Source organism: Branchiostoma lanceolatum, chromosome 6, assembly GCF_035083965.1.
Source record: "Branchiostoma lanceolatum isolate klBraLanc5 chromosome 6, klBraLanc5.hap2, whole genome shotgun sequence".
Taxonomy (NCBI): domain Eukaryota; kingdom Metazoa; phylum Chordata; class Leptocardii; order Amphioxiformes; family Branchiostomatidae; genus Branchiostoma; species Branchiostoma lanceolatum.
In genome coordinates this window covers 14,476,060-14,498,003 of record NC_089727.1, presented here as the reverse complement: position 1 = coordinate 14,498,003, position 21,944 = coordinate 14,476,060, and the positions used below count along the sequence as shown (strand labels likewise).

Here is a 21,944-nt window from a genome sequence, read left to right as displayed (position 1 = left end):
GAATTCAATTTTATTCTAAAACTCAATGGATGTGAAGGGACTTATACACAATATACTGAGTTTCTGGTCTGGATGTCTTCTTCTCGGGACTGGAAATGAAGAAATGCAGAAATGGAATTGGGAAGGGACAGAAGGGCCTGTTTACCTCCTGCAATTATGTACATTAGTAAATGGTAATGGAATTTGACCTGTGTGTTTTGAAGTCTGTATATTTACAAGTTCAAGGAGGGGGGAACAAAGTTCCATGGAGCCCCCTGCCCTGTTGCATTTACTGCCTTTTAATCCTGTTTATGGAATGATTCTTAAGTTGTTTCCCTACAATCACTGACAGACAGGTGAAGTACTTACTTTAATACTTCACAAACTCATTCTTAGGTATATAGCAAATCTCCACCGATGATTAATTTTGATACAATTATCTTGGGGAGAACTCACTGTACTATTTGTTACAAATCCACTAATCTCATTTGCCAAAACCCTACCATTTGCCAAAACATTTAAGACTACAGAGGGTATACATGAACAAAGTACATAAGAGTTAGCAAAATGAGATGTCTTTATTATCATTAGACAGTACAGTTTTTATGTCATCCTTTATGACTATCAAATAACCAGCTGAAATGATGTTTTGGACTTTGCTGATTCAGAAGCTTTGTACAATGCTTGTAGCAGATAAGGTACTATCACCATTCCTTTACTTCTGACAAACTTAGTACATCATATATATATATACATAGTGACAAGAAAATGACACTTGATATTAACTTGCCATTGGTAATGTTATATTCATCAATGGCCTAAAGTAAAGTGATGTGGAACTCTGGCTTTCGTCTTATACCACAGCTCTTGTATCCTGTTTTTGGTTTGCTGACCATTTAAATCCACTGAGATCCTTTACAATGATTGCAATGTAGTCAAGATAGGTCTGTACAAAAATCGAATGTCCCAATATTTTTGAAGCTTCAGTTCCTTTCATGACTTGTAGTTTGGAAGACTTGTCTGTTTAATCCTTGCTACCTGGCTGTGATTTTTCTGCTGGCTTCTTCTCTGTTTTAGGCGGTGGGTCAGCAACCTATGGAAAGTGAAAACAGTAGGCCTTAACAGAAGTCGCATTAATTCCAAAACTTCCCTCCATTTCCAAGACTTAAAGAGATGTACACACAAGACATTTAAGGAAATAAACAAACTAATTAAGTTATCAACATAGTCAATACCAACGAATCAGTACTGTACCTTTGCCTTTTTCACTATAGTTCCCACAGCAGATATCACGGTGGTTTTCCCTGTGGTGCTGGGTGCTGCTAGAGTGACTACGGTAGGTTTGGTGGTGGTGATGGTCTGGATCTGGGTAGAGCTCTGGTCCCATTTACTCTTCCTCTTATTGGGGTCTACAGTCTCTGTGGACAAGAGAAAGGGAAAAGAGAACAAAATGGGTTGAATATCAGAGTATTCCATCTTAATGATTGGCAATTGACAAAATATATTCCCAATCAAAGTAGAGTTTAAGGACTATTAAATGTATTATTATTAGCAACTTCAACTTACATGTATATAGGAGGGACAGAAAATATCAAACTTTGCAAAGATGAGTGGCTTCATTCAGTAGTCAAACATTATATGGCAAAAACATCCAACTTGGGGACTATAGGGATGAAGGCAAGCTTGGACCAAATCCTGCCAGTTGGTGTTACCAGTAGCAGTTAAGACAATGTCATTCCACAGAAAAACATAACCATGCAACCCAAGCTTTTGTATTTCTTGAAGTTCAATACAGATCACCATTTTCCTGGGTTGTTTGTCAGTGACAGTCATGCACGGTTCTGTTGCGAACAAATGTGTGAAAATAGAAGCACTGACCTGTTTTAACAGCAACCCCGGCTACACCTGTGGCTGTCTGTGTTACTGGTTTCTTGGCAGTTCCGGTGAGAAACTCAATCTGAAAAAAAATCATGTTGAGTCTCTTGTACACTACTTTTACGAGTTTTAGTTGAGTTTATTGAGTACATATATAAATCTCAGGTCTAGAATGTGATCTGATTGAAATAAAATGGTACCCCTTGATAAAGGTACAAAACAAAATAAATCAAAACGAGCAGTCATCTACTAGTAAATAATTCACACATGAGGAAATGTGACAATACATGTATTTCTGTTAATTCTAGAGAAGTAAACAATATGCATGCTATATGTACTTCAGGCTCAAGCTTTTCACAAAGAAAAAAAAGACAAGAAGTCATGTTCTGATAATAAAGTCCAGAATTGAAAAAAAGACACTCTTATTTGTAGAAAGAAAATAAATATGAGGCGACTGACTTCATTCACCTTTGTTCTGTCTTTTTTTTCCTTTTCTCTTCTGGCCATGTCTTCCTTCTGGGCCTTTGCTGAAATTAAATTTCACAACATCAGTATACTATTCAAACATGCACATATACATGTGCCATCCAGTATCTGTACGTAATTATTTCACATAGAATTTGACAAATCCAATAATATTAAAATATATCAATAGAAGCTTGCAGTTACAAAGCAAATGATTTGAGAAAAAAACATACGTTTATGAAGGTTAGACATCCAGGTAAACAAGATATAAAGGCAATTCAAAATCTACAACTGCATGGATTTAAAAGAAACTCACTACTTTCTGTAATTTTGGGTCTTTGAGGATCACTTATACTTCCAGTATACAGACAACACTATCATTTGTTACACAAACTATTTGTTGATAAAACCAAGGAGGTTTTATATAAAACCTTCTTGATAAAACACACCAGTTCTACAAGCTGTGCAAGACCAGAATGTGCTAAAAATTATTGAGTACCAGACTTTGATCTGTTTTGCTATAACTGATTCACTACAAATTGCCAACAACGGGTCCTAAACTTACCGAGTGCTTCATAGTGAGAATCTTCCCCCCACATGTGTGGATTGTACACATCCTGGACAACAAGGAAGAGAAAACAAAATCTTTAAATATTAAGAACACATGTTGAGTACTTGCTGAGAATCTCTATTCATGCTGATGGGATACAAATATCACATGTTAGAAACAGTACCAAAGCAAGTCCAGGACAAAAGATACAAAAACCAGAAGTTTTGCTGCAGTACCAAGGTCACATACCACGGGGTCCAAAATCAATCTTTACCTTCGTCTTCCCAAGACCTACCCTGCCCACATACCAAATATCATTGTAATCACTTGCAAAATCTTTTGACATAGCATACTCAAGCATACATGTAAAACAGTACACTGTTTTATATTTACATGTAAAACAGTACACTGTTTTATAGCTTCAAGAAGGTCAAAATCCCAAGCTCTTTGTATTCATATGAACTTCTCTTACCTTTGGATAATTGGTCCCGTTTTCGTCTATCCCTATAAAGTGTATCAGTTTTTCATAAATGCTGCAAAAAGGAAGGGAAAAGATGTCAAAAGTGTGAAATGTACATTGCAAAACTGCTCAACTTGAAGAAATTCCAAACTTTAAACTGATCAACCCATGACTTTGAATGTACCTGGGATTTCTGAAGTCTTTTCTTCTCTGGATCATCTGGTTCAGGTCTCTGCCTCCTCTCATCTGGTCATACAATCTAGAAATTTTCTCCTGACAAAACAATTTTTTTTTCAAAATAAGTGAAATGAGACGGCAATATCAATAACTGAATAAGCTACAAATTCTGTGGTTTGAAACGTGGTCACATTGCTTCCAATCCAATTGCTTGATTGTGGATTCAACTAATGACTGCTGACGACAGTTTAGCTGTTTCTATAAGACTTCTAATAACATTTCCCATGTACTCTGAATATCTAAGCAACATCATGAAGAATTGAATACATGAATGTGCAAATACAACACATCCCAATCATGAACATAATAATATGCTACATCACTGTTAGCTTGGGTGCTATTCTATTACTACCAGGGCTCACTAATGATTTTTTTTCAGGGTAGCGAGTGTAGGAGCCCCAGTGGCAGTAGTAATTGGATGGCACACAAGACACTGCTGCATTTTATGTATTTCCTTGCTTCATATCTTGCACTTATGTTAGGTGATATTCAGTGATAGTATACAAAAAAGCAAGTGTTACTGTTAGCTCAGTATCATTTACCTGCATTTGCTTGGAACATCTGCCAGGGGGCTCTGGTGGTAACACTATGTCATCCTCACTCATATTCCGGACACTCTCTGACAAAAGATCTATGGATGTGTACAGAAATACTTGAGTCAGTTTTAAACCTTTAAAGTTTATTCATTCTCAAGTACATGTACATGTACACTGCTTCATGTCAGTTGATGAAGATAGAGAAGTATGTTTTTCTTGAAAAAAACATTATCTTAGAGAAACAAAAATCACAACACACACTTGTTAGAAAATAACTGTTTACCTTTAGGACCAGAGTCCTGAGAATCATTGTCACTGTCCACCATTGCTATATCACCCTGTTGTAGTGAAAAATAGGTTTGTCAGTATGTTATAGTTATAACATAGACAACCATGAGCTTCCCTACAAGAGCTTTCCTACGCGAGCATTCCAACTAGGAAGGAAGGAAGGAAGGAAGAGTAGAAGTGAGCTTTCCTACACGAGCTTTCCTACACGAACTTTCCCACTAAGAAGGAAGGAAGGAAGGAAGGAAGGAAGAGTAGAAGTGAGCTTTCCTACACAGACTTTCCCACTAAGAAGGAAGGAAGGAAGGAAGCAGGAAGGAAGGAAGGAAAGAAAGAAGAGTAGAAGGATAACCATGAGCTGTCCCACATGAGCTTTACCACACGAGGTCTCCTAGTAAGAAGGAAGGACGGAAGGAAGGAAGAGTAGTAGGATAACCATGAGCTTCCCTACAAGAGCTTTCCTACACGAACTTTCCAACTAGGAAGGAAGGAAGGAAGGAAGAGTAGAAGTGAGCTTTCCTACACAAGCTTTCCTACACAAACTTTCCCACTAAGAAGGAAGGACGGAAGGAAGGAAGGAAGGAAGGAAGGAAGAGTAGTAGGATAACCATGAGCTTCCCTACAAGAGCTTTCCTACACGAGCTTTCCAACTAGGAAGGAAAGAAGGAAGGAAGAGTAGAAGTGAGCTTTCCTACACGAACTTTCCCACTAAGAAGGAAGGAAGGAAGGAAGGAACGAAGAGTAGAAGTGAGCTTTCCTACACGAACGTTCCCACTAAGAAGGAAGGAGGGAAGGAAGGAAGGAAGGAAGGAAGGAAGGAAGGAAGGAAGGAAGGAAGGAAGGAAGGAAGGAAGGAAGGAAGGAAGGAAGGAAGGAAGGAAGGAAGGAAGGAAGGAAGGAAGGAAGAAAAAAGAAGCGAACAAAAGAAACTATCATGCGCACTACTAGCACCAACTAGGCACAGCCTCATTACTCTTAATGGGTACCTACTGGCTGAACTTCAAGGTGAATATTCAAGGTGAATAGTCTTTGTATGATACTAAACAGTAAAGTACAGTATCTTTCATCTACTATATGTAAAGAAGTCTGTTGCCTAACCCCATATTCAACACACATTTGGTGCCAAAAGGCTCCCATGGCAGGGAGAAGGTTAGATAAAACCTTACCTCTTCCATTCTTCCTGTCAGGTAGTCATCTTCATCCTGTTAAAACAACACAGCTGGATATGATTCAAGCAGTGCATGTATTTCCGTAAATCTCAGCATATTCCCTTACATGCCAGCTGTGTGTAGCTAACAAAATACTAGCTACTAACAAACATGAGTGAATTGAACAGCCATCCTATCACAATAGTGCAAGTGGGAGTCTACATACAAATGTAAATATATCAAATGCAAATATGGTTAAAGGTAGCTGAGACATAATATGTTCAAGTAGAATTTTTGGCTAAGAGCTTTCAGTGAGATTTTGTACAATGGACAGTACACATATTACAGTATAGTGTAAATGCAGAAATGTTCGCAGTGGTTTCATGTTCACGGTTTTCGCGGCGACCGTTTCATCGCGAACTTAAAGCCACCACAAACATTTGTGTCAAATACTGTAGGAGCATGTGACTATAGCACTACTGTGAACTTAGAACCACTGCTAACATTTTTGCCATAGCGCAAAATAAAAACCATTAAAAACCACTACACTACACTACAGTAGTAATTAGGCAAGAATGGGGCAGTGGTGAAAGGAATTAGTAGTGTGTAACTATGAAGCCTCCTGTCCTATGATACAGTAGAGACTTACATCTTCTCTCGCCTCCTCCATACTGGTGTCTTTTACTTCATCTTCATCCCCTGCTCCATAGGCCACCAGTCCAACAGCCTTTTGTGCTATTGGGATAAATGGTGAACTTAAACGTGTGTAAAGGTAAAACGAATCTTAATTGCAGATACACATGAAAGTATGAAAAAAAACTATGTCACCTTTTGTTGAAGGTAAGAGCTAGTTTTCAAATCAAGGGAGTTCATAATTTTTCAAACAAAATTTTGTTGTTCTGGTTTATGCCCCCCTCCCCACGCTAAACAACTACTAACCTGGTTTCGCATTTCCCTCGGGTTCCTCGTCCGAATCTTCCTCATCAGAACCACCGTAAGATATTAAAGACTTGATAGCAGTAGAAGAATCCATATCTGCCTTTCTGTAGGCTGTTATTTACAAAACTTTAGATGCCTCTCTTTCGTTCCGACGCGTGCCACCGCTGAAATGTTTGAAATCTCGCTCTTCTATCAATTCTCGCGAGATGTAAGAATAGTCCATTCTTCAAAATGGGGTGAAAGGAGTGAAAGGGGCCGTCATATATGAAACCGCACAGTGGGATTTTTGCATTATAAACTTGCTCATGATCCAGAGAAGCGCAGGAGTATTAAATAGAAGTAGTAGGGGAAAATCACAACAAGTCTGAGAAATTTAGATAATCGAACATAGCAATTATCTAGAGTAGTTATCAGACTTATCAGTAACGTTTGTATCGTCTGAATCAGATGCCTATGAGCTTAAGGTAACGTTTACTAGTAATAGGCGTTCGTCGATGATATTCTTCTTTATGATTTGGGTCTGTGCAAACCGCCACCCGAACATGGTGTCTAAATGGCAGGAAGCTTCACTAAAAAAAACCAACTTATTATTAAGACAGCCTGACCACGCTTAAGCCCGAAAGCCTTATACAATTCCATGTGTCATGAAATTTGATATGGACGCATGGCCAAAACTTTCCCACCGCTTTTTGCTTGACTTTCTGCACACCACTCGTTACTTGTGTATTGCTTACTTATGCAGACCTTCATCATAATTTGTTTAGGTTAACCTTATATCCTTGTTTACCCAACTCTTTGTCCGAATACCGTACGACGTGGCACCTGTGGATGTGTGCAAAATCTGTAGATGTTATCAAGAATTGCAGGTATGTAAACTAAGACAATTCTGTTTTGTCTTTTAGAGCTGTGGCTTTGTATTTGTTTGGTGCAAAACTTTAAATATTCCACCGTACTACACACAATGTCTGTTTTAATGGTCCGTATATTGGCAACTAAATGAATAATTAATGTTACAGGTATGTTAAAAATGGTCCACATAGGCTTGACCAGGGACCTGTATGCTTGCTCATCTTGTAAGAGTACAGTTGTCATTGAAAAAGTGCTATATTTTAAGAAGTGTAAATGTACAAAACGGCTAGCCGTTCAAGTAGTTATACAATTTTCTATATATTATAAAAAAATCCATATAAGTGTAAAAAAATCCATATAAGACTCTATTTTTTCACTACTAGTACAGACATGTGTTCATACTTTGAGGTATACGAGGCTTTTATCACGATATGGAAATATGGCCATTGTCTTAAATACTGAATATTATGACCATTTTATACATGAAATAGCAAACTTTTAAACTACGAACGCAGTTGAATCTTGTTGACACATCCGTGTGTGACCTAACGGTGTACTTTGTTTACAGATAACGTTACAATCAACGTTTGTAAACGGGGTAGACTGGACTGAAGCAACTTGCCCAGGAAAAAAAATGAGGAACAGGAAAGTCAAGGTGTATTTCATGGCTCTCATAATTTCTTCCGTGTTCCTGTACTACTGGATCGTCAGTTTCGGGGGTTATGTGATGACGCCGGATTCGTCCGTCCTGTCACAGTGGGCAGAGGAAGACCTGGACCGCGACTCCAGTGAGTTTGTTGGCATTGTCAGACGTGAACATGGCGGCGCTTCTGATGATCACGGTGACTATGGAGCCTACAACGAGTCTGGTCAGCTCTGAAGTCAGAACCATGAAAAGAGACCCCGTGACCTCCTTGTTGATTTGAATTTGCGTAAAAAAAGGCGGACTGTCACAAGCGAGAATGGACCACCGGGGCACCGTTTGGGCTTGCAGTTGCACATTGAATCCTCTCAGCTGTCGATTATTTTTCTGATTATCCATTGTAACAGTTTGAGCGGTCTTGAAACCACGTCGTCATGAGTGATGCAATATTGATAAGATTAAAGGAAGAAATACTGAAAGACACTGCACTACTCGATAAGTTATTGTGGTAGCCGAACATAACACCATTAAAATCAAGAATGGCACTAGTCTCTTGACTGGATAGCAATCAAACTGCAGTGTGACATCTTGCGAACACGTCATTTGACGTTATTCCTGTTAAGGATTTAGGACTTTCCAAAGTAAATGCATAACGTTGCAACAACCTATCACTTGGTATTCTTATCAGCATGGATGATTGGTTGTGTTGAATAAAGATGGTCAACTAGCCTCCTTGGTTGAATAAAGAAAATGCTCTCTATGTAACGTTAGTTCTACAGTGACTTAAACGAGATGTCACAAAAACGTTTCATTTCAAGTATCCTAACGTTACATGTTCAGCACGATAGTGTATCAATGACACGTTAATATGCCTGTCCCTGGTGCTGAACGCCATCCATATCATAAGCAAACATGTGCCTGGTGCTGAACACTATCCAAACATAGGTGTGCACGCCTGTCCCTGAACATTATCCACACACACGTGAACACGCCTGTCCCTGAACACTCTTCACAGAAATAATAACTTCTTGAAAAAAACCTTCTCGAAAGGTCTGGACGCCGAAATTGGTCCGGGCGTCAAAACAGGGCTTCAATTTCGAACCCCTAAAACAGGGCTTCAATTTCGGAACCCCTGAATCAGCAGTTTAATTTTGAACCCCGGAAACAGGGCTTCAATTTTGAACCCCTGAAACAGGGCTTCAATTTTGAACCCCTGAAGTACCGGATATGACCGGATACTGTAGTCCACCACAAATTTAAATTTCCCGCCATTCCATAGACCCTCGGTGTCAGACGAATCAAAACAAAGATGGCGGCCAGGCCAGGACAAGTCGTGGCACAGCAGTCATTCATCCACTAATTCCTCTCAGAACTGTTACAGAACCGAGCAGACGACGATGTCTGGGTTGGACAGAGTAAAGCAGACCCTGAAGGACGCCTTCAATCACGATGAGTTCCGATCGGAAGCCCAGGAAAATGCAACGAGGGCCGTTGTTCGAGGTAGGCTGGTGAGAAAGGGGGAGGGGGGGGGCACATGATGATAATTTGACCCCCTCCCCTAAAAAGAAAAGAAGGGAAGAGGGGCGTAATTGGAGCGTACAGGAGCATACATTTTATGTGAAAGTACTGGTTAATGTCTAAAGAGACACCTATCCTTAAAACCACCACAAACTGTCCAGTTATTCTGGCTTTTCCGTTGCGATTTCATGCAAAAAATTATTTCGGTTTCATATTATTGCATAATTCTTACATGACAGCTGATTTGATTGATCAGCTGATAGAACAGCTGTGCAGTAACATTCATTCATACATACCAATGACGTTATAGAGCTTTGTTTTACTTTACTTTACCTAAAACTATTACCTAGTCTGCATGCTGCATTACAATTTGTAAACAACTACAAACATTTCTCAAAGGGCAGTAACCTTAGTATTTATATTGTAGAGGAACATATGAAGTGGAAAAGAAAGAAAAATCACCATGTCACAAAGTGACCTACTTGCCTCTCTTCAAGCAGATGTCAGGAAGGAAGACTAGAACATGGCATGCCTGATTATATCCCAACAACTTATACTTCTTACATGAACAATGATATAAGATAGAAAGATATATGATCTCTTGCAGCTCTATGTGCTTAACTAAAGACACTTGTTTTGTTGTTTATTCAGCCCGTACCTGTAGTGGGAGAAAGGATGTGTACATCTCCATGCCGACAGGAGCGGGGAAGTCCCTGTGTTACCAGCTGCCAGCTGTCATGGCTCCAGGCATCACCATGGTGGTGTCTCCTCTTATCGCACTCATGCAGGTACCCAATGTGTTCTTAATGCTGATTGGTCAAAGATTAGTTGTTGTGCAAAGACTAGGTGTAACAGGCCATTCAGTGTAATATAACCAGCTGCTGCCGCGCCGCGTGCCTGCAAAGGTGGTGTGTTATGCCGAATGGCGGTTATACGGGCTATATACATACAGATTACTTACTTACTTATCCTCTTCGTCCCTTCTTAGACATAAGGCTATTCATACATACAGATACAGGTCCATTTTCCAGCCCAGCATATTGCCTTTTGCTCACTTTTGTGTTGCCCTTTTATCACTGGAAATATGAAAGTAAGCTAAAGCCATATACATCTACTAGAACTAATCCATGTATCTAATCTATTAGCTTGCTCCTAGCTTCTACATCTGGTTCACAATAGAGAAATGATGAGTACTATGAAAAGAAAGAATATCCAAAAAATACTTGTTAAAATGTAATTTTACTGTTGCTATTCCAACTGGTAGAGCCCTTTCTTGCATTTAGTCCTCGCATCATTGTAGTAAAACATAACTAAGAAGCCATTTAGAATGATTATGGCATGAATTCATACTCACCAGCATACAACATTGCCCTGTTGCAGGACCAGTTAGTTCACCTACGCGAGTTAAACATCTGCGCAGAGTCTCTCAACTCCAAACTGAGCGCGAAGGATCGCAAGAGAGTCCTTGCCGACCTTCGGAGCTCCAAACCCAAGACCAAACTCTTATACATCACCCCAGAACTGGCTGCCACACCGGGGTTTCAACAACTTCTTGAAACACTCAAATCCAGGAAGTTGCTGGCTCACCTAGCGGTGGACGAAGCCCATTGCGTATCGCAGTGGGGTCACGATTTTCGTCCCGACTACCTCAAACTGGGCAGCTTGAGGGAGAAGCTAGAAGATATTCCCTGCATAGCTCTCACAGCCACTGCCACCCAGGCAGTACAGAAGGACATCATAAAGAGTTTACACTTGCAGGAGCCAGTACAGAAGTTCAAGACTAGCGTGTTCAGGCCAAACTTGTTCTATAACGTGAAGTATAAGGAAGTGTTGGACGATCCTTATGAAGATTTGAAAGACTTTGCTGTGAAGGCATTGGGAGAGGAAGGAGTGGAACCGGTCAAGGGAGTGAGTTGTAATACATTGCTTTGAAAACTTTCCAGCTAGCTATACTTTTGGACAGTTTACAAAGTTGTGCATACAGTTTGACAGCAACCTTTTATATGATTTATCCACTCTGTCTACCTATATACGTCCCCCTCAATGCTAATCTATCCATACATCTGCTTTATATTTGTTTGCTTGTTAGTTTGAATCTTTGTCTATTCATGAGAAACTGAAATCGGCATGCAGGCTGCTTTTCATTGAGGTCATGAGGGAAGAAGTTATATACTAAAGATATAGATTACTACATGATTACAGTTATAAAGAATCTATGAACATAGAGTGGTATCCTTCACATCTCCACTGGCATGCCAATATGGCTGACAACATTCATTGCAAAGAGGATACACAAGATATGAAACTATAGCTGGAAGGTCATGTAAATGAATCCACTCTATAACCTTAACCCTGTTACACCAAACTTTAGGCAAACAAGGGTTGCGGGATCGTATACTGCCGTACCAGGGACGGCTGTACAGAGGTAGCAGCCAGACTGACCAAGAAGGGTCTGCTGTCCAAGGCGTACCACGCAGGGCTGAAGGACAGTACCAGGGAGGAGGTGCAGATGGACTGGATGGAGGGGAAGGTTCCTGTCATCGTCGCCACCATTAGTTTTGGCATGGGTGTGGACAAGGCAACTGTCAGGTACATGTAGTACTAGAAGTACCTTATTTTTTTACCAAAAAGATTATATTTTGGACTCTTACCAGGACATGGATTAGCTTATAACACTGATAAAGAACACAGTCAAACCTGTACAAGTTGTGAATGTACTTTTGAGTTGTTCCTTAGATGATTTTTTCTTTTGACACACTTAGCATTAAGAATCCTGTCTATAGTGACCACCTGAGCAGATTTCATCGGCTTCCTGAGTGGTCTTTTTGCTGCAGTTTTAACTGTATTTCTAGATATTCTTGGACGAAATTAGATGGCTTAATGCTAAATGAAGACATTTCCCACAGGTTTGTTGCCCACTGGAATATCCCCAAGTCCATGGCAGGGTACTACCAGGAGTCCGGGCGTGCAGGCAGGGACGGGAAACAGGCCTTCTGTAGACTGTACTACTCCAGACATGAGAGGGACCAGGTCTGCTTCCTCATTAAACAGGACATCTCCAGGACAAACAAGGTAGGAGTTGGAGTTATCTTCTAAAGTTCTAGACTTGTGCAATTGATTTTGATGGTTGCGGTTTCAGAGTTAGAAGTTAAAGTCCTGTCGCACCAGACGGTGCATAGGGCAGCGCCCATCTCTGTTTCAATAGCCCTTGGGCCGCACAATTTTATGCAATCACTACAGCAGTACACTGGTACACACTGGTGGTGGTGTGTTTTTAACTACCATACTCTTTCCCAAATGCTGAGTGCTAAGCAGAGAAAGCAGTATGTACCATTTTTAAGGTCGTTGGTATATGACTCGGCCGGGGATCGAACTCACGACCTATCGTATGCAAGGCGCCAATTCATAAGGCCATTGCGTTGCTTCCATTAGGCCATTGCACTGGTTTCAGAGCTACAATCCCTAAACTGCACTGAACCCAAGAATGATACTCGTGTTACTGTGTAAGATGTAGTTAAAACCCCATACACCTGTCTGTACCCTACCTGTAGGCCAATGGACCAAAAGGAGTGCTGGGTCCAAATGCCAAGTCTGCAATGGCCAGCTTTGAATCCCTTGTCAAGTACTGTGAAGAGCCCAAGTAAGTGTTCTTAATATTCTAAGTTTAAAAGTGTATGTTGTGTGTGTGTGTGTGTTGGAACCCATTGTCATGTGGGTTGTGATTTATTTTTAAAAATATGTGTCCTTATCTACTACCATTCTATGGCTGCAAATAAGTCCAAAGTTGTTGGTCAAGAGTCATTGCTCAAAGCTGCCACCTGGCAGGAAAGGACAGTACTGCCATCAGATCTATGAACACAACATTATGTAAAACATGTACAGTCTTTCTGTCTGTATGTATAACTAGTATAAGTGATGACTAGTAGTAGTTTTACACATATACCTTGCATCTTTTTGTGAAGTGCATCTTATTCATGGTTGCAGGATCTTAAGCAATCATAAGCCTTAGTAGTCATGTACTAGTACAGTAGTAAACCAGGGCAGCAGGTTGTATTTTCATCAGCCAGCAAGTTTAGGGCTGAAGGATCCAAGGGTTTGGGTCCCACTTGATTTGTATTAAATCTTTCACTTGTGTTGGTTCTACATACATGTACCACACATGGCATCCCTGAGCCTAAACACTCTTCTGTGTTGCTCTTACTTGTCTTGCTCTTGCAGGGAGTTGTGGTTTTGTTAGAACCCTCTTCAACCCCCTTCTGTAGGTGCCTGACTATATGGATAGTTAATGTACATGTACGCAGATGTTCTTTAATGAGATTAACTTAGAATGCTGTCCAGCACTGGTCCAGGATAACATGTAAAACAATAAATAGACTGGTACAAAATGAGCTTCTTGTTTTATGTTTATTGTAGAAAATACAGCAGTACAAAGTTCAAGAATAATGATTCATTTCATTTATTTCATTTCATTTTATTTATACAGGGGAAATACAACTCAGGCTGTGAAGCCTGTTTTTCAGGTATCCCTGATTTTACATATAAAAAACACAACTACGACATAGTACACTGAGTAACAATAATAAACAATCAATAATAAAAGCCATGTCACATACAATACAGATTTCAATTTTCGCTGGGATTGCCATTCTTAAAGTCCTTGTAAGTAATAGCAGCTCTTTGTTTGAGTGGTAATGTGTTCCACAACTGAGCCCCATAGTGTTGCATACTACTACGGTATGACGCTACTCTAGCTGAGGGACAGTGGAGCAGGTGGGGGTCGTAATCCCGAATCAGTTTGGCCTCTGTGCGTGTTCGGGCTCTTAGCATAGGCGGAGACTTCCAACGAAAGAGGTCTGTCATGTACCCTGGCGCCTTTCCCCGTACTGCCTTGAAAACTGTAGCAAGAGAGATTGTCTCTACCCGCTTGGTCAATGGCTCCAGTCCTGCCTCAGCTAGCAAGACTTCCACTGGGACGTGATCTTTAAGTAAGTGTCCTGTGATTAGCCTTGCAGCTCTGTTTATCAATCTGCCCAGTTGCAAGACGAGTGTTTTGTTGCTCAGTACTAAACTGGGTAGCCAGGCTGTGGCGCAGTAGTCCAGATGAGACAATAACAGTGTCTGGTACATTGTTTGAAGAATGTCCGTTGAGACAAAGGCTCTGGCACGTCCCATGGCACCTAGACCACCAAGGATTTTTGCGGTGATTTTCGCAACATGTGCCATCCACCGGAGTGACGGGTCGAGAGTGATGCCCAGGTACGTGAACGAGCTGACTTGTTCATAAACATTCACGCCATCTGTTATGTTGACTGTTCCCCCAGCATATCTCAGTTTCTGTGGAAGTCCAAACAACATTGATTTCGTCTTGTCAGGGTGTAGTAGAAGCTTATTTTCATTTAGCCAGTCAACCACCCTCCTGACATCGCTAGATACTGCCTCCTCACAATCCTTCACGGTGCTAGCTGAGAAGTACAGGACTGTGTCAGCATACATTTGGATACTACAGTTTCTAATGACATTGGGTAAGTCATTGACGTACAAACAGAATAATAAAGGGCCCAACACACTTCCTTGAGGTACCCCGCAGTTGACCCGCGATTTTGAGGAATATTGACCTTGTAGATGTGTTGTCTGGAAGCGGTCTGCAAGGTATGACTCGAACCAGTTTGTCACATCGTTGTCAAAGCCCAGCTTCTTGAGTTTACCCAGGAGGATGTCATGATTAACTGTATCAAAGGCCTTCCTTAGGTCCAGGAAGAGAGCAACAGTGACCTTACTACAGTTGAATGCAGACTTGATGTCCTCAACAATTTTCTGCACCGTAGTCGCTGTGCTATGATGTCTCCGAAACCCGCTTTGGTGAGTGGTGAGGAGATCGTGTCTAGTCAGGAACCGTGTTACCTGATTTCCAACGAGCTTTTCCATCACCTTTGACATAACACTTAACACAGACACTGGACGATAATTCGCAACGTTAGCTCTGTTCCCCGACTTGTGTATTGGTGAGATCTGGGCCTCTTTCCAATCAGTTGGAACCTGACCAGTAGCTAGTGATAAGTTGAATATGTGCGTCAGTGGCTTCACGATTACAGGGGCGGAGTCTTTAAGAAGTTTGGAGGGGATTTTGTCCAGCCCTGTGGCTTTCTTCGTTTTCAGCCTCTGAAGTTCATTTAGCACAGTTGACTCGTCAACAGACTCAAAACTGAACGTCTTCGTGGGCTCAGGGATATGGCGGAGAGGGTTCCCCTGGGGAGCTGTCATTCCGTCAGTCAGTTTGCTGGCACAAGTTGAGAAGTAATCATTGAATTCCTGTGCCATTTCACTGGGATTAGATGTGGAAGTGTTGTCAGGTCGCACTAAGTTCTGTACTTGGCTTTTTGATTTGGACTTCCCTGTAAAGGCGTTTATAATTTTCCACATGAGGGATTGGTCACCCTTAGCTTCTGACACAGCTTCGGCGAAATGAGTCTTCTTCTCCTTCCTGATCATAGAAGTTGTCTGGTTCCTTAGGGATCGGTAGATTTCCCAGTCCTTCACATCCTTGGTTTTAATGGCTTTGCGTCTGGCTGCGTCCCGACGTCCCATCATGTTTTTCACCCTGTCCGTCAGCCACGGAGCAGTATGGCTGTTTTCCCTCACTGTTTTCATGCGAAGTGGAGCGTGCTCATCAGCAACACTCAGGAAAACATCTTTGAAGGCATTCCAGGCATCGGTGACATCAAAGCAGTCAAGCACTGTATCCCATCTAACTGACTTTAAACTGTCGATGAAGGACTGTTGTGTGTACTGCTTGTAAGACCTGTATTCACACCGGCGACTTCCACCAGCCTCTCCTCCAGCTTTAGCACATGTCAGTATAAGGTTGTGATCAGATGGCCCCCAGGCCACACTTGCACTTGACTTGTAACGGTCCGGGTTAGAGACAAATATGTTGTCGATACACGACTCAGTTGTCTCTGTAATGCGGGTGGGTTCGCGTATTACAGGGTCGAGCTGGTACAAACCCATCAGGAATTCCACCGAAGACATGGCTTGAGTTGAATTTAGCAGGTCTGAGTTGAAATCCCCCATGATGGCGACGTCTGCATTTTCTTTTTCTGCAGTTTGACTGAGTTTGTGCACAAGTGATTCAGCAGAGTTTCTCCAGTCAGGTCCAGAGGTCGGTGGTCGATACACGCAGGCCAGCAGAGTCTTTCTCGCCTTCTCCGGCTTAATCTCGATACAGCAAACCTCCAAGTCGTCTTGCTCGAGCTCACAGCGCCGTTGAGACGGATAATGATAATAGTTGTTCCGGTTATAGATGTATACATATCTCTTCTGTCCATGATTGTTTCAAGTATTTAGTATGGCAAATAGAACATCATCAATGACGGGTTTTGTACCACGGTCATTGTTTCATACATCTATTGATAGTATCAAGTTGAACCTTTTTTTCCACATACTAGTAGTACTTATGTTGTGGTAAATAAAGGAAATGAAATGAACAAATGCCATGAAATATAAATGAAAATATCAACATATATAGAAGCAGGATGTGAAGATGTATTGTAAATTCCGTACTTTCATCTTGCTAACCTCAAACAAAGCATCAAGTTTTATCATATTTTATATCAGAACAGAGCATTTCATATTCCATTGTCGGATCCTATGATCTTGTGATATTCATCAAGCAAAGAAAATGCAAAGGGCATTTAGCATGAAAGTTCATCTGTGTGGGTAAATGACATTATGAAAGGATAAACCAACACTGAACAACAGCAAAGGGTATTTCTCTTTATAAAAGTAAGCTAAAGCAAAGGGTAACATTTTTCACTCAGCACTAACATATGTACATAAACGCTCACATGCATAGCTATGGTCAGTCACTTGTCACAACACAGGACAACATTTTGCAGCAAATTCAACTTTAAAGTTAAACAAAAAAATGATATGCAAAGAAATGCCAGTTACAATGCGTCTATACAACCGTACAAGAAATCTGATACAAGGAGATTGTCAGTCACAATTCGATACATGTTTGTAGTGTAGCTACTTTGTTCACTTTCAAGTCTTTTACAAGTACAGGTAGTGTCCTTTCTGAATGCAGTGCTACAGACAGACTAAGATTGGTCATGTGGTTAGGTAGTTAGTTGATGATATAATTACATTTTAGAAGGTAAGTGATTTAAATATTCTAATGTCTGTTGTTCAGTTCTGTATTACACAAAATGTTTTAGTAGGTTATGATCTGGGATATACTTGGCACATAGTCTTTGGAGTCACAATATAGGATTCCATAGAAGGGTGCCTACTTTGAGGCATAGGTAATATAAGATTCACGCAATATTTACACATAATCTCTAGGTTTTCTACAAACATATATCATCTGATGATCAAAATTGTAAGATAAATGGAAAGGTAGCAAATATGTACATAATTCTCCACAAGAAAGGGAGTTTGTCTCTGGCAACTTGTATATGTATGTGACAGTTTGCCATTCTTTTCAGGGTATAATAGATGCTTTAGGGGAATAAGCTCCTGGAACAGTGTTTTATGTTAAAGATGCAGATGTCATCTTGTGTCAAATTTCAAAGACTGTAAAAATGACGTATATTCATCTTCAAACAGTACATAATATTTTTCTTCACTGAATGACTGCAGAAGAATATGTTCGCTTACATATTTGGAAGGATGGTATTCCTGTTCAGAATAGGTGTACCAAAAAACAGTCTGTCAAAAGCAACTATGACACTGCATGGATATTCAATGTACCAAAAATCAAATCTATGATATATATGTCATGAAGCTAACATCAAATCATTTTACGTGTATTTTTATTTTTGAAGGGATAAATCAGAACAATGTGAATAAATGTAGGAGAACACAAAGGCGAGTGGTTACATGTCCCACCCAAGGCTTGATGCTCTATACATTGTCCAACTCCACGTCCACCTTGCTTCCATGTTTCCTGCCCTTCTTCTTCCCGTTACAACAACAGCAGCAGCACTTACAGCATGACGCACAGCAGCTGAAGAACGTGTAGATGAAGCAGATGGTGAACATGATCGCCATGGCGCCCACGAACACCGCCAGAACAATCAGGAACCCAATGGTGAACTGATCCCGCAGGGGGTCGAAGTTCAGCCAGTCGATGTACCAACCGGATACGGAGGCGGTGGTAGCGGCGGCCACGGTTGAAGCGGCGTTTGTCGCAGCATTTGTGGCAGCTGCAGTGGTGGCAGCTGCGGTACTTGCTGCTGCAGTTGTAGCCATCTTGAAGGTGCACCCGTGTTTCAAGATATCTGGTCAGAATCTTAAAGGAAAGGAGAAAATGTGGCTGTCATAAATCTAGCATATGTTTACTCAATCTCTCGCTGGCTGAGGTTAATCTTTCAGGCTGACTGCTAGGAGCGTGATTTAGTCAGGCTAGTCATAAATCTATACTTTTGATATATTTCGAAAGAGTGTGTCATTTGTTAAAAAGAGTCACTTCCATCCTAACAATAAGTGCCTGAAAGGCAGAATATATAAGGTGTCAATTACACCATTGTTTTGAAGTTCAGGTGGTGCTATTAAATTACAGTGAAATTTTTAAGCTGTGCATTTCCTCAAAAGTGATATTTATTGGCTATGTACATTACTCCACACAGCAAACAAGTCAACTTATGAGTTCCAAGTACACAGGAAGTTAACATCATGGCAAAAAAGGTGTGTGTTTCCCTCTAAGGCCAGTGACGTCACATTTCTCCAGTTAGCCGTGCCTTGCAGCTAAGTTACGGGTGCTCTATTTACCTAAACAGTGTGACTTGGTGTCACTCTCCTATTGTTTTCCTGTTGCATCAGGGTCAGTGCACTGAATGGTTCGACTTCAGGGCTAAACAAAGGCTTGGTTAGCATGGTGGGGTGGGGGTAACTGCTAAGGCGTGCCAAGTTGTGAATTTTACATTATAAGCTCTTTTTAAGAGTATGTTTACTAAGGTACCGTATTGTCCAAAAGCAAAGAATAAAGATTCAAGATAGTGATGCGGTAGGTAAAAAATGTAAGTTTTGAGTCTACGTATACAAAGGATTAGTTTGTATACCTTATACCAGTATGTCTTTATATGTTTTATGTCCAGGAAGATTAGCTGCTTTACAACTTGAGCTAATAGACTTAATAAAGTATCCAAAGATGTCTGAAAGTTATGGTACTGTTTGTGATAGTTTCAGTACTCTGCCTGCTATAAACAATTGCACAGGTGTATATGTCAGGTGAATTTTCCCTCTTTTGATTTGAAAAGCTCATCTTTTTGTCTACCATTATTAGATCTATAGCACACAGGCAGCAAGTACACAGCAAGTCCTCATTGATACTAAAAATAAATATTTCGTTATTCAAAGAATCAATTGGAGCTAACCATGATGGAAATGAATTCAAACACTGACTTTTTTTTTTTTAGATAAAGGGATTGATAATTGACCTGTAGGTCCAACTTTTTAAAGATGCATGTGATAGGCAACATTCCTCTCCCATTTTCTTTGTAACAGTTTAAATTTAAATTCACATGTGAATAGGAGATGCTTAAGATTGCATTACTGAAGGCATGATACTATAAATGTCTCACCATAAGTTGAGTCCTACTGGCTAGTCTTTGATTAGAAGTTACTTGATATAGATGTTCTTCAACTTATAATACAGCCCAGGCTGCCAATGTCTGTAAGGATGTTATATTACTGTCTTTATTATCCGGGCATTTTTGCCTGATTTGCATAAAGAGCCCTAGAATCACAATGTCCCACCTTGACCATAGTACATCATACCTAAAAATGATTGAGAGACACAAAGCCATCATTCTATGGTAGTGGACTAATTATGTACAGGGTGTGCTACGAGACAATTTTTTCTGGTTTCTCCACTTGGATTAATGGTACTACATAATTTTGACATCCAGCAAGGTGCTACCATGTTTTCATGCGAAAACCTTCCCAAACCATGTTCTAAGTACTAGTCTAAGCATAGTAGAGGATTCTTTTGACTACAGGCTTTTATTTTCCATGTCAACCATTTTAAATGAAACTCTTGCTTTCCAGACTAATTAGTTCTTGCAACATCAAACTGGAATGTGACCAGAACCAAAATCTGATTTGAATTTGTGCATTTTAAAAAACAAAAAGCCTGTTGGCACAGTATGAAACTAATCTAATCGTGGTAAAAAGATATAGATTTTTTCTGGATTGAGGTCAGTAGAATATATGAATTCTGTTGCAGTTTAATGTGCACATTTCAAAATGGAGCCTGTATTTTCCTACATATTTACATCATGCAGTTTTTAGCAGGGAAGGTCTTCTCAGGTACTCTCCAAGCAGAGGAGGGGTTGAGGCTGGTTTTTGACGTGTTTTTAGGCATTTTTGTTGGGCTTTCTACTTACTAAAGGCTGACAAAAACGCCTAAAACAAGTCAAAAACCAGTCGGAACCCCTCCTCTGCGTGGAGAGTACTTCTAAGATATTTGCTTTACTCTGGACCCAGTCTATTGAAAACTCATTAGCAGGTGTTTTGTCTACCAGTCAATACAATTGTCCTTTTAGGCCAGGGGCACAAAATGATTGCCCAAAGCATGGATTCCAAGCTTTTCCTGTAGAAAAAGTACTCAAAAGAAATTATATTAGCTACCGGTGTTGTCATCAATACGTATTTGTCGCATAACATGCCTCTGGTCTGCCTGGGCATATATTGACTTTTACGAGTTCAAACAGGTGCCCCCCTCCCGCTAGACCTTTATATCTAAACAGGATGTTTGTTGTTTTTTTGGAGGGGATCTTTGACAGGTCTGATATCATTTTAAAGACTATGAAGTATATTTTTTGGGTGTAGTGTTGGTAAGAAGGGGCACATACCACACCCCTGTTTTGTTCGCCTTCTTCCTTGTTATTCATTGAAGCAACAAGTGAAAAGAGCGTCATGCTTTGTTGGAGTTGAAAGGTTTTTATGATCGGGATTGGAATCCAGTCTCAGCTACAGGTGTTTCAAATTGATGTTTAACATTTTATGTCAATTTCTGTATTGTAATTGTTGGACGTCATGTATTTTCCTCTACATAAAGTAAAAGTTAAGCACAGGTGTATTTGTTCTGCGACATTAAGTACACAAGGAAACTTGGCGCAAATTTGTCCTGAAAAACATTTCAAACATCACTGTTTATCGAGACAACTGAAGCCCCCAACACAACAGAATCACATTATCTTACCTCTCAGTGTTCTCCCATGCACCTGTTAGCTGGAGTATTCACCAACTTCTCGCACAAACCAGCCCTCTGGGAGGTACAACCTGCCTACCACGGGTCTTATTTTCACACGCTTGACTGGTGTGACGTCGGCCAGTTTCTGTCACGGAACTAGGTACAGGCTAGCATAGTGGGTGTGGTCCTGTTGGTCACATGACCAGGTGTCTTGCCTCATTAGCATATCAATGGCTCATAGTTAGATTGTGGCTGCAGTCCCAG

General features: G+C 40.6%; 3 protein-coding genes across 4 annotated transcripts in view; 1 reads left to right on the top strand and 2 right to left on the bottom strand.

Moving 5' to 3' along the window:
* Positions 1 to 538: 538 nt before the first annotated feature.
* LOC136436746 (SAP30-binding protein-like) lies at positions 539 to 6,675 on the bottom strand. 2 transcript variants are annotated; one of them, XM_066430973.1, is made up of 12 exons: positions 6,475 to 6,675; positions 6,185 to 6,270; positions 5,554 to 5,589; positions 4,386 to 4,440; positions 4,109 to 4,197; positions 3,514 to 3,602; positions 3,342 to 3,402; positions 2,885 to 2,936; positions 2,314 to 2,381; positions 1,858 to 1,936; positions 1,234 to 1,397; positions 539 to 1,072 (listed from the first exon to the last, which is right to left on the bottom strand). In XM_066430973.1, exons 1-12 carry the CDS (start codon positions 6,566 to 6,568, stop codon positions 1,004 to 1,006), a joined length of 942 nt encoding a protein of 313 aa, XP_066287070.1. In that variant the 5' UTR covers positions 6,569 to 6,675; the 3' UTR covers positions 539 to 1,003. The 2 variants fall into 2 exon arrangements, with proteins under 2 accessions (XP_066287070.1, XP_066287071.1); XM_066430974.1 differs by having other exon boundaries at positions 2,323 to 2,381.
* Positions 6,676 to 9,247: 2,572 nt separating this feature from the next.
* The window catches only part of LOC136436738 (ATP-dependent DNA helicase Q5-like), a 48,825-nt gene continuing 36,128 nt past the window's right edge, over positions 9,248 to 21,944 (top strand). Inside the window, exons 1-6 of the mRNA XM_066430966.1 lie at positions 9,248 to 9,466; positions 10,136 to 10,272; positions 10,865 to 11,392; positions 11,856 to 12,073; positions 12,391 to 12,556; positions 13,036 to 13,124. Coding sequence (XP_066287063.1) covers positions 9,364 to 9,466; positions 10,136 to 10,272; positions 10,865 to 11,392; positions 11,856 to 12,073; positions 12,391 to 12,556; positions 13,036 to 13,124 — 1,241 coding nt within the window. The 5' untranslated portion in view covers positions 9,248 to 9,363. The remainder of the gene's footprint in view (positions 9,467 to 10,135; positions 10,273 to 10,864; positions 11,393 to 11,855; positions 12,074 to 12,390; positions 12,557 to 13,035; positions 13,125 to 21,944) is intronic.
* Positions 17,007 to 21,875, bottom strand: LOC136436742 (uncharacterized). The gene is made up of 2 exons (XM_066430971.1): positions 21,690 to 21,875; positions 17,007 to 18,776 (listed from the first exon to the last, which is right to left on the bottom strand). Exon 2 carries the CDS (start codon positions 18,734 to 18,736, stop codon positions 18,389 to 18,391), a length of 348 nt encoding a protein of 115 aa, XP_066287068.1. The 5' UTR covers positions 18,737 to 18,776; positions 21,690 to 21,875; the 3' UTR covers positions 17,007 to 18,388.